Genomic DNA, 15,337 nt, shown 5'->3' with positions numbered 1-15,337 from the left:
TGAACATGATAGTGTGTACTGCTCTAGGATTAGGATGATAAAGACCTGGTGCTTATGAGTCAAAATCAGTATCCTTTAAAATACCAAGTGACTCGGTCTGCATGTCCTAGGATTCTGTCTGCCAGCACAATTCAATTATAAGTCTGAAAACATAAACATGAAAATATGCTAAAATAGTTAATAGTGTCCTTTTATATCTTCTTTGGATAATTTTTTAAATGCAATTACTATAATTTTATTAAACAGCATAATTAGTTAATGCCTGAGAAGTTGTCAATATAAGGTACAATTATGTTGTAAAAATTATAATCACGATGTGCAATGATGAATTGTTCTTCTTTCAAAAAGTGTCAGAGGAAAAAAATCTTTAAAATGTTTTTGGAAGCATGTTAGGTAGTCTTCCACGTTAAAGATGTGAGGGATCATTGTATCAGTATTAAAACAAATGATATATCAAGAACTGTAAATTTTATATGCATATTGTATGTGTGTATGTGTGTCTACATACTGTTAAGATGTCTTAAGAAATTCTCCCCTTCATATAAAATGGTTCAACCTTGTGTTTATTTTCACTTTCTCTTATAAAACTATTGTTCATCTTTAAGCTCCAACTGCACAGGCACTGAGCACATGATACGAACAGTGGTTGCCGCCAGTAGGTATGGAGACAGCCACCAAAAATGTAATAAAATGTAGGTACAGCTAGTTATGAATAAACTAGTGATTGAGCTTAGAAAGAATGATAAATATTTTAGATACTATGAATATCCAAATCACCAAAAAAGCCACTTGAATTGCCCCATTTAAGGAGTTCAGAAACAAAATTAGAACTGTATTTGCCATCCATAACAAAATAAGATAAAGCTGAACGTCTCAAAGGAATCATGGTCACTGTAATAGTTAATGATTGTCCTCTTGACAGGCTATAGAATCACTATGGAGACACGGCATTTCTGTGAGGAGAGGGTGCAGACTGAGTTCGCTGAGGTGAGAAGATCCAACTCGACTATGGGTAGCACCACTCCATGGGCTGTAGCCCTTGTTTAAAAACAATGGAAATGAGCTGAGTGCCAGCATCCATCCATCCCTGTTTCCTAAGAGTCAGACGTAGAGGCTGTGTGGCCAGCAGCCTCCTTAAGCTGCTAGCACCATGACTTCCCTAGTTTGATGGACAGTAATACCCTCCAACTCCGAGCCAATGTAAACTGTACTCCTTTTCTGTCAGGTTGTTTTGTTATAGCAGTAAGTAAAACAAGTAATAGACACCTCAAGGCTTTGCTGAACTGCTCTGGCAAACTGCTAAACAGAGCAAACTATTCCCTTCCTAAATGCTCTCTGTTCTCATTCTCTCTCTCTCTCTCTCTCTCTCTCTCTCTCTCTCTCTCTCTCTCTCTCTCTCTCTCTGTGTGTGTGTGTGTGTGTGTGTGTGTTTTACACATATGCTTGATATGTATTGGAATGGCTGGCTCCATTATTACTGTTGTGTTTACATTCAAAGTCAAAATATTTTACATTTCCTAATATGCTAGGATCTCAAACTGTGAAGGAATCTATAAATGATATCAAATATAAATATCATTTATAGATTCCTTTGATATAAATTAATTTATAGATCTATAAGTGCTGCCTCTGATTAAGAAATGGAGAGTTGTATGTTGGACCTTATTTGAGGGGTTGATTGATACTTTAAATTATATATTGTATTAGAAGGCCTGTCAACTCAAGGAAAATTCTTCATTTTCTTACACTCAAAAAGTTTAAAAAAAAGTCACAGATGTTAAAGCCATAGCTTTATGAAGATGTCCGTTGATATATGGTAGATTTAGATTACTTTTTAACAGCAAATATCTAAGGAAAAATTTAATAAAACAAGGAATCCATCAATGCCCTGCACACTAGCCTCTCAGTGTAGTAGATGTCTGTCTGAAAGATTGGTGGAAAGACACAATGCCTTAAAGGCAACACCACTTTAAAAGCACCATGAGAGCTTTGCTATTTAAAGTAACCTTGTGATGAGGCCACCTCTTAGTAAATGTTATCTTATCACATGGAAAATGTATTTATGCGATAATATAACTTCACATCTTTCAACAGTGTCCTGAGATAATGCATAAGTCTAAAAAAAAACAGAAAAAGATATTTATAATTGATCCTATAGTATACTATATAATATCACAATGCGAAAGTATTTTTTGTGAGTTAACCCTCTATCAAATGATGTTCTGCCATAGAGACACTATGGGGATTAAACCCGAAATGCCTGCTTATTGACGGGTTGTATAAGATAACCTGAAGGCACTGGTTACTCTCCACAACTACTTCCCATTCTATCTCTTCTTTTTAACAACTTGAAACCTTAAAGAAAATGTGAAAAGTATCCTTTCATGACCCATTAGTTTTACTCAGTCTTTGTTTATGCTTTCTCTGAAACACTTCTGAATCATCTAAGATTATTCTCCCAAAGTAAGGGAAACAAACATTCCAACTAGAGATGAATATAGAACCAGTGCTTCCCAAATCATATATATGGGTTCCAATGTGGATACAGGTCACATAATTCCCGAAGTTAGAACTGTTGCCCAGTGGTATCACAAACTTGTCTATCTTATTTAATATTAGTCCCATCAACATAGAACAATGTGACTGATGGACAACTAGTCCCACCCAGGTAGGTATCTTTCTCTCAGTGCCTGGGAACAGGTGTCTCCCCCATGCACACAGTTCAAGGGATTGCTGAAATAATCAGTTAGCTTGCTCCAAGAGTCAGAATATAAACCCAAAGACAACAGTGGCATTGAATCATGAGCATCGATGGCAAGCAATATCTAGCCCTAGAATAAAGCAGGCCCCTTCCTTGTAAAGCTAGATGATCTGAGTTTCAATCCCCACTTTGCCTCCTAAAAACACACGAACATCAACATCAACATTCTGCTGCATGGGCTCACATTTTGCACCTATGAAAAAGTGGGCCAGTTTTGCATCTATATCTGCAGGCTTTTGTGAGAACTCATTGAATTAGCACATGAACATTGCCTGGAATTGCTATACCCAATCAGAAAAACTGTAATCTGAGCTCTTAGTATCCCCAGAGTTCAAGGTCTGTGTGGGTATAACCATGTGCACATGGATAAATGCTATATTTACAAATCAATTCATAGAGCAGAATGCAGACAGAAGTACTCACTCTTATGTACAATATGTTTGAGCATTTGTTCTCTGTCAATAACTTAGCACTTATATTGGCTTTCAATTGGGAAAGTCAAGAATGTGACTCTTTGAAGAGGGAAATTATATAGTTAATTTAGCATAAATAATTAATTTAAAGCTCAGAAAGAACAATGAACCAAAATATTTCTCAAGCGTTCATAAAGGGAACAAAATCTCTAAAGACAGAGTAATAATTTTCTTTGAAATATTCTGCCTAACAAAACACATTGAGGTGAGAAGCATGATTTTGTATGTTTTGACCATTCCCCATTAAATGCAAATTTAACAATTATAAAATAAGTTTTATTGTATTGCATTTTATTTGTTTATTTTTGAGATTGTATTTTAAATATTCATATTAAATATATTTTAAATGAAAATATAGTGATTCTCCCTTCCCTTTCTTTCCTTAAACCCCTCCAATGTCCCCTCTTTCCAACTACTCTTCCTATGTCCCCTCTGACATTGACGGCCTCTTCTTTGATTTGAATTTTTTTCAACAACAAATTCAACAACACACAGCAATTTTAACATAGTAGCTATCAGGAAGTATTCAAGATAGCATTCTTCTCCTAGCATTGAGGATGCAGCCACCTACACAAGATTCAGAGGATAAGTTCTCCAGTGAGTCAGGTTTATGCTTAAATAATCTAACATGATGAATTCTTCCATATCTGTTTATCTACTTCTGATTGGACTTAGATCTTAAAACGCTGATTGAATTTTAAACTGAAGCTTCTGACAAGGAATGATCTATGTAACCACACTCACAGGAATCCCAGGGAAACGTATGGCCTGCTTCCCTGAAGACTTAACATTAATAGCTAGCATATTCTAAATGTAATCTCACAATGCACGTGTTTTGTCTCATCTGGAAGAACAGGGAAGACTATGAAGTTGGTAGACTATTTTTGGAGCAAACTGAAGGAAAAAGTATTTTCCTTTCTCCCCTGAATAGGTAGTGTGCTAGCATTAATTCTTATATCTACAGGGATAGGGAAAGTCCTATCATGGATAGTTTGACCAAAACTGGTTTTTTTTTTCAGCTCTATAGTAGCCCAACACCATCACTCATCCTCATTTCCAGTAGAAGATGAGGATTCAAATACTATCTGCTTGCTGAATAAGTTCCCAGGTTAAACCTATGCTTCAGACGTTCACAAAGCTGTTCACCCCTGTATCACCCAGCCAGCAGGTGGAACATGAAGGAAGTGCCAGTTTGATGAATAAAAAGCAACAGCACCCTGCCCTAACTAGACCACAGAAGAACTATTAGTGGGTACCAGTGATTACATACACATCATCCTTGCAAAGAAAGCCAGACAGAGAGGATGCCGAGCTTCCTTCTCTCAACCTCCTTGCATCTTTCTGGCTCGGCTTAGTTGAGGAGCTAACTTTTTGATGATAGACAAACTGTGACAGAGGTCCACATACACAAGGATATAGCAACATGCCCAGTGGCAGTCCTTATGTACATAGCTCCAACAGAACTCTATGAGCAATTGAAAAGCCCATAGAATACTCTATGAACAAAACATGCTTCCCCAAAAAGAGCTTGACTGCTCACGATGTAATTTAAACAATAACAAAAGAGGAGGGTGGAATGCACACATGGACACACACATGCCCTTTATTCTGTCCTTGAAGTACATTTCAAGATAGGCCTAAATTTTGAAGATCAGAAAATGTAGAGGGATAATTATAATGGTGATATATAGTAACAGAAAGGGTTTAATAAAATCTCATTTAATCAGCTTTGGGACAGGAACTATCTGCCTTTCAGTGTCTTGGTGTCTCTGAGAAACACCATGGCTAGGCACTATGCATATGGTATAAACTTTTGCATGTGAATGCATTTCAATGCATTATACTCAGGATAAGTGATAGTTTGTGTATATAGTAATCCCTCATTAAACTTAGGGTTTTCGTTCCAAGATTCACCCCCAAATACCTAACCCCATAGATGCCCAAGTACCTTAGATCCAATGTCATCATCTAGACTGTAACATACACATATCTTACAAAACATTTCTAGACTGCTTGTAACATAAAATAAAATGCAAATGAAATGTAGATAACAGTGATACAATTTTGTACGAGTAAAGACAAGAGAAACGTCTGTACTTCTTTAGTACAGATGTAATTTTGAAGATTTTTTTTTTTTAGTTGTAGCTGGTTGGGTCTGTAAAACTGGAGTGCATGAGCACAGCGAGTTAACTCTACAGTGTATGTGACTAAGTCTGATCTTTTTCAGTGATGTATTGAAAGAAATATGTCATTCACACAAACAGTAGAGCCTGCCACAGTCCCATAGCCCATGTATCCTTGGGCATTATGATTCAATAAATCAGGGTGGATAGGACAGCACTGTTGCCCCTCTGTCTGGGGACACTTGATGCCAAGGAACATTGTTGCAGTCTCTGACACCCTGTCGAGTACTGGCTCTTCTCTGAGGTGGTATCCAGCGAAGAGGACTCACCTCAGGCAGAGGCAATGGAGAGGCCCCCTGGCAAGGTTCCCTTCCTGTCCAGAAGTGCTCTTTACTGGACAACCTGTTTCCATTCATTTGTTTTAATCTTTCTTCAGATCAGGCCAGCAGCCCATTAATCATTTCTGTCATCCCCTTACCGAATCCAGGGCAACAGATCTGTTTTTCTAAAGTCTCAGAGCCAGAAATCAACTGAGAAAAAGGGGAAATCCTCTACCTCTCATGCAGCTGGCCAGAGCACTGGCTGCAAGCAGCCGCCAATTGTGTTCACTTTCCTCTGAGGCCCATAATTGCACACAACAGTCCATGGAAAGTTTTGAAAGGGAATCTGGGTAGGAAGTGGAGCTGAGGAGGCGCAAGAGGAGCCTGAGATATGGAGCCACCAGCTGAGGAGAGTGTAAGAAATGGAAATAGCTAAATAAATGCCAGGGCAATGACAGCAAGGATTGGCATTGCCTGAATGATGCGAAAATGAAAATCAATCAATCAAAATGCTGCCCACTGGCAAAGAAAAAGTCTCTTATGGAGTTGACATAAGTGGTTCTATAAAGAAAATGTGGAAATAACTTTGAGGTCACAATGAGGCACTAATATCTTATGCTCGTATATAAATACACACACACGTATATCACATACATATACACATATATATGTAACAGCAATGTTTAGATTTTATTTCTATATCAGTTTGATCTCATGAATATATCTGTGTGATATATACATCATATAAATTAAGGCCAAGCCTGCAAGACAGAAGAAAACATGGAGGATGATGTACTGTCAACAGAAAACAGGAGAATCCAATTTGCCTTGGATCATTACATATATATATATATATATATATATATATATATATTCTAAGTATTGTAATCTCTTACCTATACATAAACTGTATAGAAATTCACCACTAATACCAGGTATAAAAGACATATAAGGCATTAAAAATCTCGGTATCTCCTCCATAGCTGACATTATCAGTCTGATCAAGGGCCAGTTCCTTTACAAAGGAGAGAGGATGCCCCAGAGATGCCAAGCGAGGCTGTGGTACCAACTGGGATGTTTTTCAAAGACCCGTGGATTTTCGGTAACAAACTCGGGAGGTGTGACAATTTCTCAAAGCTCTCTGACTTGACGATATTATTATGCTCATGTGAACGGGCCACTATTTTGAGAAACTTAGTGTAGCTCATATATACAAGTGTTTCTCAGTTCTGGTGTTGGGTTCTGTTTTAATTCGCAGTGATCAATTGTATCCAAAGCTTGATGTGGAAACATATTTTTAATATTGAATTTTGTGAATGATTTACTAAAAAACTAAAGTAGAACCATTTAGATAAAATTTAGTCATATTACTTGCCTGCTGCCACTTTTTGTAGGCCATGTAAAGACTATCTAAATATGCTGCAATATCATCACAGGACATATAGATCCTGGCTCTTTTAATCTGAGCAAGAAGTGGCCTATGAATAGTATTGGGATAAGTTAAAGGATTTTGATGGGCAGCTTTTATCCAGGTACAGTCTTAGAAAGGCTAAGCTCCTATGTTATAACATGTTTTAGAGAGATGAATGGATACAAATAAAGAGGAAACAATGTGAACATTACAAAGAGAAAGACCTTACCACAAATGCTATTGTACTTCTCAGTGTGGACTCCCACTGGAAGCAGCTTTTGAAGAACTGTATTGTGTTCCATATTGCCATGGTGAGTCTCTTCACCCTGTCCGCATCTCTTGATAAGATCTGGGTTTTAAAGAAATGGAAAACAGAGAGGTAGATTGGATTTACATTCTCTGGATGCTCTCTTGGATCCACTGCCCTGGCTGTTTAAATTGGATCATGTATGGCACCAATTAAAAAAGTACGCCTTTAATCCCAGCACTCGGGAGGCAGAGGCAGGCGGATCTCTGTGAGTTCGAGGCCAGCCTGGGCTACCAAGTGAGTCCCAGGAAAGGCGCAAAGCTACACAGAGAAACCCTGTCTCAAAAAACCAAAAAAAAAAAAACAAAAAAAAAAAAACAAAAAAACAAAACAAAACAAAAAAAGTATGAAGTCCTCATAGCTTCTAAAACTATTTCAAAACATTGCCATCCATAGGGAACAAGAATTTCCAACCTGAGCTATGGTCCATTGTCTGAAAAATGGCTTGTTTTAATAGTGTTCAGCACAAACCTGAGCTGAGGAGAGCTGTAGCAACTGGGCATTTGGTGTACAGGAGTGCTGTGTGCATGTGTGTGCATGGTGTGGGTGAGCGCATGTATGTGTGTGTACATGCTGTGACAAGGAGAGGGAGAAGTATGGAGACATAGCAAGAAAGAAAAATATTGAGACAGAATGGGAATGAGTCTCAAGATGTTCTTCAGTATGGCTGCAACTGGAGAGAATACCAGTCAGAAAGACCCCATATTCCAGCTTAGTTAGGCCAAAAGGTGTAGTTGTAGGAAGGAAACCCAGTTCCCCTTCCCAGCTGTTCAGTCTTCAGCACGTTTCTCAGCCTTTCTCCCTGAAAGGATTGTCATTGTTTTTAACCTTACAGGTGGTTGTGAGAGTTCCTGACTTGATTTTAAGCATTTGTTTCATAAGTAAAAACTTCAACTTTATGACCCTCTGGAGTAACCCAGTGGTTACCCCAGTGCAGTACTTGGGGAGGGTCCTGACCCACCCAGGGAATTTGGCCCCAGATTCCCCCTCCACTCTCAAAGCCAACACCACCCCAGTGGCCCAGCTGTTTTATAAAGGAAATGTCTTTTCTCCCAGTGGGAAGCACCGTATTTTGATTTGCTTGCAAAGCTACCACCCTGCCTACCTCCACTTAGGTTTTAACTTTCAAGTAAACAGGGCAAAAGACAAAAAACTAATAATAATAATAAAAATGAAGACTTTTACTCGGATTACACACAATGACTATTTCACTCAATGCTAAGGCACCAAAACAAAACATTGGGTTACTTCCCTCCACAAGACTGCTAAGTCCTTTCCCTGGTGAGGGGGGCCCAGAAGTTCATGGGAAACAAAAGGAAGATAAGACTGCTTTATATTTAACTGCTTTGTGTCATGCACAGCTGCTCACCGCAGAGGAAGCTGTGGAAGTAATAAACACTTTTAAAGGGGGGGACACTTTGTTCTTTGTTACAGAACTGAAGAGGAACAATGGGTCCTGACTGAAATCCTGGACTCTATCTAAAGAGGACAGGGAGGGACACCGGAGAAAGAAATGCAGAGGTCATGAGTTTTCTTTTTGAATATGAAGTTCCTCCCCCTCATCCGAGATCTTTACCTTTTGTTGAACTGATAAGAGAGGAATTCAGGGGTGATGGGCAAACAGAGAGACAGCTAATTCAATACGGGGTAAAATGCCTACACACACCCTAAATTTAGACACAGGGAGCAGCTAGGTGAATCTGAGGCTAGAAGCTTCCTCAGTCCCTTGGGAAATTCCTTTACCCCCCTGAACAAACAGAGAGCGCTCGCCTTCAGCTGGGAAAGGAGAAACCAGTATGAAGTAAGTGAAGAGGGTCAACCAAGACTTTTAGGTTGTCTGCTCCATGTGCACTGTGAGAGAACACTGCCGGGCGCACCCCCCTCTTCCCTCCCATGGGTGTGTTTTAAGCCTCTCCTCATGGACTTGGCTGAAGCCCTATTTTGAGAGAGAAGATCAGGGAAAGAAATGAGAAGATGAGGAGTCCAGATCAAAAAGGAGTGGGAGAGGAGAGAAGTGAAAGAGAATTCAGCCGTGAGCAGACATGCTTGGATCCTGAGTGCTGAATGTGCTCACATTGGTGGGCACCACCTACCTTTTTGGACAGCTTGCGGTTGTCTTCCATGAAGCGCTTTTCTCTTGGAGTGAAGGTCCTGATACTCGCTTTGACCTGGGGAAAACATGACTGTTACAAGGACAGCATTCACAAGGACTTCCTTCTCTTCCCAAGCAGCTGAGAAGATCACAGAAAATGAGATCTTTTCACCCACAGGCCATGGGTAGGAACCAGAAAGTGGTGGGTCCTGTCATGTGTGGCCAGTTTCCAGGGTCCCAGGGTCATCAGGTCCTTGGGTAAGTCAGGCTGGACCGGGGACAGTTATGTCACCATTTGGATAAACCCACAGAAATACTTCAAATCAGGACAGACACCGAGCTTCATAAATTTTCATGCTAAACTGAATGACAAAAATTTCTCCTCTCATTTTGAACTAAACTTTTGGCAATGGCACCTAAAACAGGAATGACAGTTCTCAGTCCATAAAAACAACATTTCCACAGACAATCTCATTACCTCCAGTGACCTGAAAAAGCAAGTAAATGGGCCATGTTAGCTCGTTTACAGGGGGAAAGCTGTGCCCCAGGGGAATTTACTGACTTGTTCAAACCAGCAGAATGAGGGAAAACTTCGAAAACTGAAACATGAATCTACCTTCACTGTAGCCCTTAACCAACATATTTTCCCCTGCGACTGCACTCATGTCTTGGCTGAATAACATAATCTCCATATAATCCATATGCAAGTGCTTCCCAGAAGAAAGCGGTAGATGGAGTCACCTCTCCTGCAAACTACAGACACGGTTTATTGGAGTGGAACAGGAAGGGACTAGGGAGAACACACTCTTATATTGAAGACCGTCTCCGATTTTCAAAATTACTGAGAATTTGAGACTGTAGAGATATAAAATCTGATACTCATTGTTTTAAAGGCCACACAGCTTGCATATCATAGATGAAACAGATATGCTAGATATTATATGTAGATTACATAAAATTTATGTTTATAGAATGGATTATGTGTATAATGTATTATATATTTGTATGATCAGTAGATGACATATAGATATACAAAATATATAGATATACAAAGGCTACCTTTTCCTTTATTTTTACTTTTTTCCTTGACATTTAGATTACTGAGAATTTAAACCTCATCAGTCCTGCAGGCTCAACTATCTGAAACCTGGAACATTCAACTTGGGTTTTATGACTGAGGTATAAACACACCACCACCCATTCTCCAGCTTCAGTTCTGAAATATTTGACATTAATCTGAGACTACACAGGCTGACTGCCATGTGTTTTAGGTACTGAAAAGCTGGGAGGGGCATCCTGAGGGCACTTACTGGATTATATATGAGGTCCATCTCTAAGTAAATAAGCCCTTTAAAAGCTTGTTCCAAATCTTTATTCTTCAACACATAACAATTTGGTTGTCCGTCTCTAATCTGTTAGGAATAAAAGACAAAATACATATTAGTGTCAATGTTCTTTGTGTTTTAAATGAGAAAACCAAAACTAAGTTTGACTAAGTTGAAAATGTATTTAATTTTTTTGGCCTCTGTAAAAATGTATTTTTTAAGTCATTTTGTATCTACTAGCATGGTTGGGTAATTTACTTACTGTTTTTATATTGGTCTCATTTTTACCACTATATGATTACACATGAAGCAAGTATTAGGCAGGTACTAAATGAAAGATTGATCAACTTTTAATTCTAGAGTGGCGTTGTAATTGATAGGAAGATAAAGTAACAACCATTGGCTCAAAGTGGCATGTTGACATAAACCTAGGGGTGCAAATCATGTCATGATGATAGGAAGCTTTTGTTCCTAAATTATGAAGATTCCATTTCCACATACTGCTGTTGGTGATGTTTTAGCGCTGGCAAATGCAACATGGTAACATAAGATGCTAAAATAACAGGGTTCAAGGAAAGGCGCAAAGCTACACAGAGAAACCCTGTCTCGAAAAAACAAAAAAAAAAAAAAAGATGCTAACATGGGAAGAAAATAGAGAGCTCTCTTTTCTTAGCAATTTTACTTTAATTATAAAATCATTCTCAAAAATGATTAAAGAACCATAAAGGAGCTAATTTTCATTATGAAGCTATCAGTGGTTCACTGGTCCCCACAAAATTCAAATTAATTAAATCAAAACCTAGCTGAATTTGAAGTCAAGATCCCAAATCATTCAAGATATCTAAAGTGCCTACACATCCGTGTCTCTGACAGTACCAAGTCCCCCTGGCTTCCATCCAGCATTTCTCAGCACTTCCTCTCACTGTGCTACCTGCCTGCAGTTCCCAGCAAACATGACATCTCAGCAAACAGCACCTCCCATGGCATTTCAGAAAGTCTTTGGCTCCCTTGAAAGCATGCTAACTATAGAACTCCTTGTCCTGTCTTCAGACTGAGAGCAGCCATGCTTTTCCTACACAGCCATGGTGGATGTTGATGAAACTTTTGGCATTTAGGAAACGTAGTCCACTCTAAAGGGCCTCCACACAACCTGAGCTCATCAAGTCTGCTAGTTCTGACTGTAATGCTTGATAATTCAAATAACTTGAAAAAAATTGGAAGGCCGGGAATCTGAGCCATATTTTAAATGACTATTGCTGTCACTACAATCATTCACACAAGTGTTCTCATAAACACTGGTGGAAATGAGTTGAGTAAGTCACGGTGGGGAAACAGCAATTCCACTTTACAAGGGAGAGGTCATCTTCCTTCCCGAAGCACCCCACCTCTCAGATTGAATAGCTTTCATACAGAAAGATGGCTTTTCTGGTCAGCGGCTGAGAGGAAGGGGGTGCCCCCATAAAGTCCCGGCTTCCTTCCTCAACGGTGTCCAAACAGGATTCGGAGCTTCCGCTCTGGCATAGAGTCTCACTTAATAAATTGTCGGTGTTAAAGTTGAAAGACATAAATACAAAAACAGCATGTCAATTTGCCAAGCTGAAGTGCTTCCAACTTCGTTTTGTTTCAGCCCTCAGTTCTTGTAATGTTATCTTAAAATTTCCATGATTTCTTAAGGGCAAGGGAAGGTCAGTAGGAGAACAAGAAGTATACATATAAAAATATTTCATAGAAGAGGGAGGTTTTCTTTTTTTTTTTTTTAATTCGGTAAATGATGATTTCCTGTTACTCAATGTCACTAGCATTGTGTCAGTGAAACTCAGAATCCACACGGGAACATTAAAGGTATCATCAAAGCCAGAAATACAATGAAATATAGTCATGTTTACTACTTTAATAGCAAATTAAGTTGGAACATAAAAATTTTAAGTTTGATGACTACAAAAATAAAAACCCAATTCCTTTCAAAGATATATAAATATCACAATTCATCTCCTGAATTAGAAATTAAGTAGGGATTGGCACACCTCTCTCTTCATTTTTTTCATTGAAACTTTATATTTACAGAAATAGCCTTAAAAAGTATTTAATTTTTGTTGTTAAGATTATATAAAGTCTATAACTTTATTTTGTAGCTACCAATATGATTTGGTGATATTATTTTACATATGTCTCTTCTTTACTGCTATGTAATATTCAAAATGAAAATCAGCTACAATGATTTAAACATGTGGCATCACAGTAAATACTGACACTAAAACAGAAGAGAACATTCTGGAAAATATTTTCCAGCTCTATTATGGAACTGAACTGTCAACACTTGGATACAGGATTAAAAAGTCAATTTGAAAGGCTATTTGCATCTGCCCAATTCCCACATGATGGTGTTAGATGAATGCTACCCATGTACATTACACATTTAAGGCTACACTCATGATTTATAGTGCTTTATAGTGAAAAATAGAATATTATTTCCAATATTAAAATTTTAACAATTTTATTCAATTGGAAAATTAAACACAGTCAAAAAACATTTAGAGGTGAGACTCTGTGAATTTTTTAATTTATTTTTTTATTTTATAATTTAATTTAATTTTACATATCAGCCACGGATTCCCCTGTCCTCCCCCCTCCCACCCCTCCCCACCTTCCCCCAAGCCCACTCCCCATTCCCATCTCCTCCAGGGCAAAGACTCCCCTGGGGATTGAGTTCAACCTGGTAGATTCAGTCCAGGCAGGTCCAGTCCCCTCCTCCCAGGTTGAGCCAAGTGTCCCTGCTTAAGCCCCAGGTTCCAAACAGCCAGCTCATGCACTAAGGACAGGTCCCAGTCCCACTGCCTGGGTCCCTCCCAAACAGTTCAAGCTAATCAACTGTCTCACTTAGCCCGAGGGCCTGATCCAGTTGGAGGCTCCTCAGCTATTGTTTCATGGTTCATGTGTTTGACTCTGAATTTTGTCTCTAGTTATGAGAGAGCTGAAACCCAACATAAAGTTTGAAGACCCTGTCTCCCCAGCCAGAAAGAAGCAACAGTGTTTAATTTATGACAGAAAGAGGTGGGTCACGATGTTCATTTGGAGAGTCTTCTGTGCTAACCTCTGGGAAGACTGAGTTTCCATCAAACTAAGGTTCTTAGGTGAAAATACCAGATAATATATTGAATTTCAGTTCTGTAAGATAAAAATCTTGAAACTGGTTTATTACATAATTTTTTGTACTCAATGTTATCGGCAACAAGGACAATACTAGACGATAACTCAAGGCATCTTCACAGGGCAGTATAACACATATATAATCTAATTAGGAATATACATTGCATAACTGGAAACAATGCTTCCATAAACATGAATAGCATCTTTCATAATTAGAAATACTATCTTCTGGAATTATTAGGAATTCCTCCACAGTTTAAAACAGTACTTACCATAACTAGGAAAAAATACCTTTCATAATTAAGAACAGTACCTTTCATATATAAGGAAGGTACTTCCATAACTAGCAATAGTAACTTCCATGATTTAAAGATGGGCATTTCTCTCTACCTTAGATATCTTTTCAGTTCAGTATGAGATATAAACCATCTATCTGTTTGAAGCACAGGAAAAAGGTAACTCTGGTCATTATCCAAAGAGTTTAAAAGCAACAGGAAGTCTCTTACTAAATAATAATTTGAGATTTGGGATTAAAGAAAAAAGTATTACGAAAAGTTATGTTGTAAAACCAATCTTTAGGCACAGTGAAGGAATGGGGGACATGCAGGGCCTCACTTCCCCTCGGAAATGTGGCCATGACAGACTCTGGGACAGGAGAAGAAGTCACTGCCTGTAGTTGTTCACCCTCTGCTGAATCCACGAGGCTCCAAGCAATAGTTTCAAGGCCAACCTCACCCAGATGGTGCTGGTTAATCTCGGTGGGCCACAATCAAGAGGAGCAGAAAGGAAAATGAGAGATAGATGTTTGCAGAGGAAGAAAGAAATGGTAGAAAGGTGGCAGGGAGATGGGAGCAGTGAATGTGATACATATACAATGATCGATCCACGGGAGTCTATTTAATGGGGAATCAGGATTTAAGATATAAACTGAGGAAATACACTCATGAATACAGAACGGAGTAGACAGCTGAAGTCGTCCTCTGATCTGACTGGGAGACAATCCACCTCACAGGCAGGAGCAGGGAGAAGGGGCATGTGACCCTTCTCCCTCTCCTTCTAAGAGGTTACTTACAAAGGCAGGAAGCACCGCGTCCTTCGGGCCCTATAGCCCAAGGTCATGGGCAAAGCAAATACCACTATATGTATATATATGTGTGTGTGTGTGCGCGTGCGTGTGCGTGTGTGTGTGTGTGTGTGTGTGTGTGTGTGTGTGTGTGTACATAATTTTATATATGTGTGAAAAGTATATATTGTGTATGTGTGTGTGTGTAAAACTGCAAACAAATTAAACTTTAAAATTACCATGTTAAGAAAATCATAATAATCCTTAAACTAACATTTTTCTACATAAAATAGAATTACCTCTGCTTATTCTTAA

General features: G+C 38.7%; 1 protein-coding gene across 3 annotated transcripts in view; it reads right to left on the bottom strand.

Moving 5' to 3' along the window:
- Mctp2 (multiple C2 and transmembrane domain containing 2) overlaps positions 1-15,337 on the bottom strand; it is a 206,263-nt gene that overhangs the window by 85,090 nt on the left and 105,836 nt on the right. For all 3 annotated transcript variants that reach the window (XM_059272997.1, XM_059273001.1, XM_059273005.1), the window contains exons 14-16: positions 10,798-10,899; positions 9,489-9,563; positions 7,318-7,437 (exon numbers count right to left, since the gene is read on the bottom strand). In XM_059272997.1, the coding sequence (XP_059128980.1) occupies positions 7,318-7,437; positions 9,489-9,563; positions 10,798-10,899 (297 nt within the window). The remainder of the gene's footprint in view (positions 1-7,317; positions 7,438-9,488; positions 9,564-10,797; positions 10,900-15,337) is intronic.

This window comes from Peromyscus eremicus, chromosome 1 (assembly GCF_949786415.1).
Source record: "Peromyscus eremicus chromosome 1, PerEre_H2_v1, whole genome shotgun sequence".
In the NCBI taxonomy this organism is placed as follows: Eukaryota; Metazoa; Chordata; class Mammalia; order Rodentia; family Cricetidae; genus Peromyscus; species Peromyscus eremicus.
The sequence above is the reverse complement of the archived record's forward strand: the minus strand, read 5'-3'. Positions and strand labels throughout refer to the sequence as shown.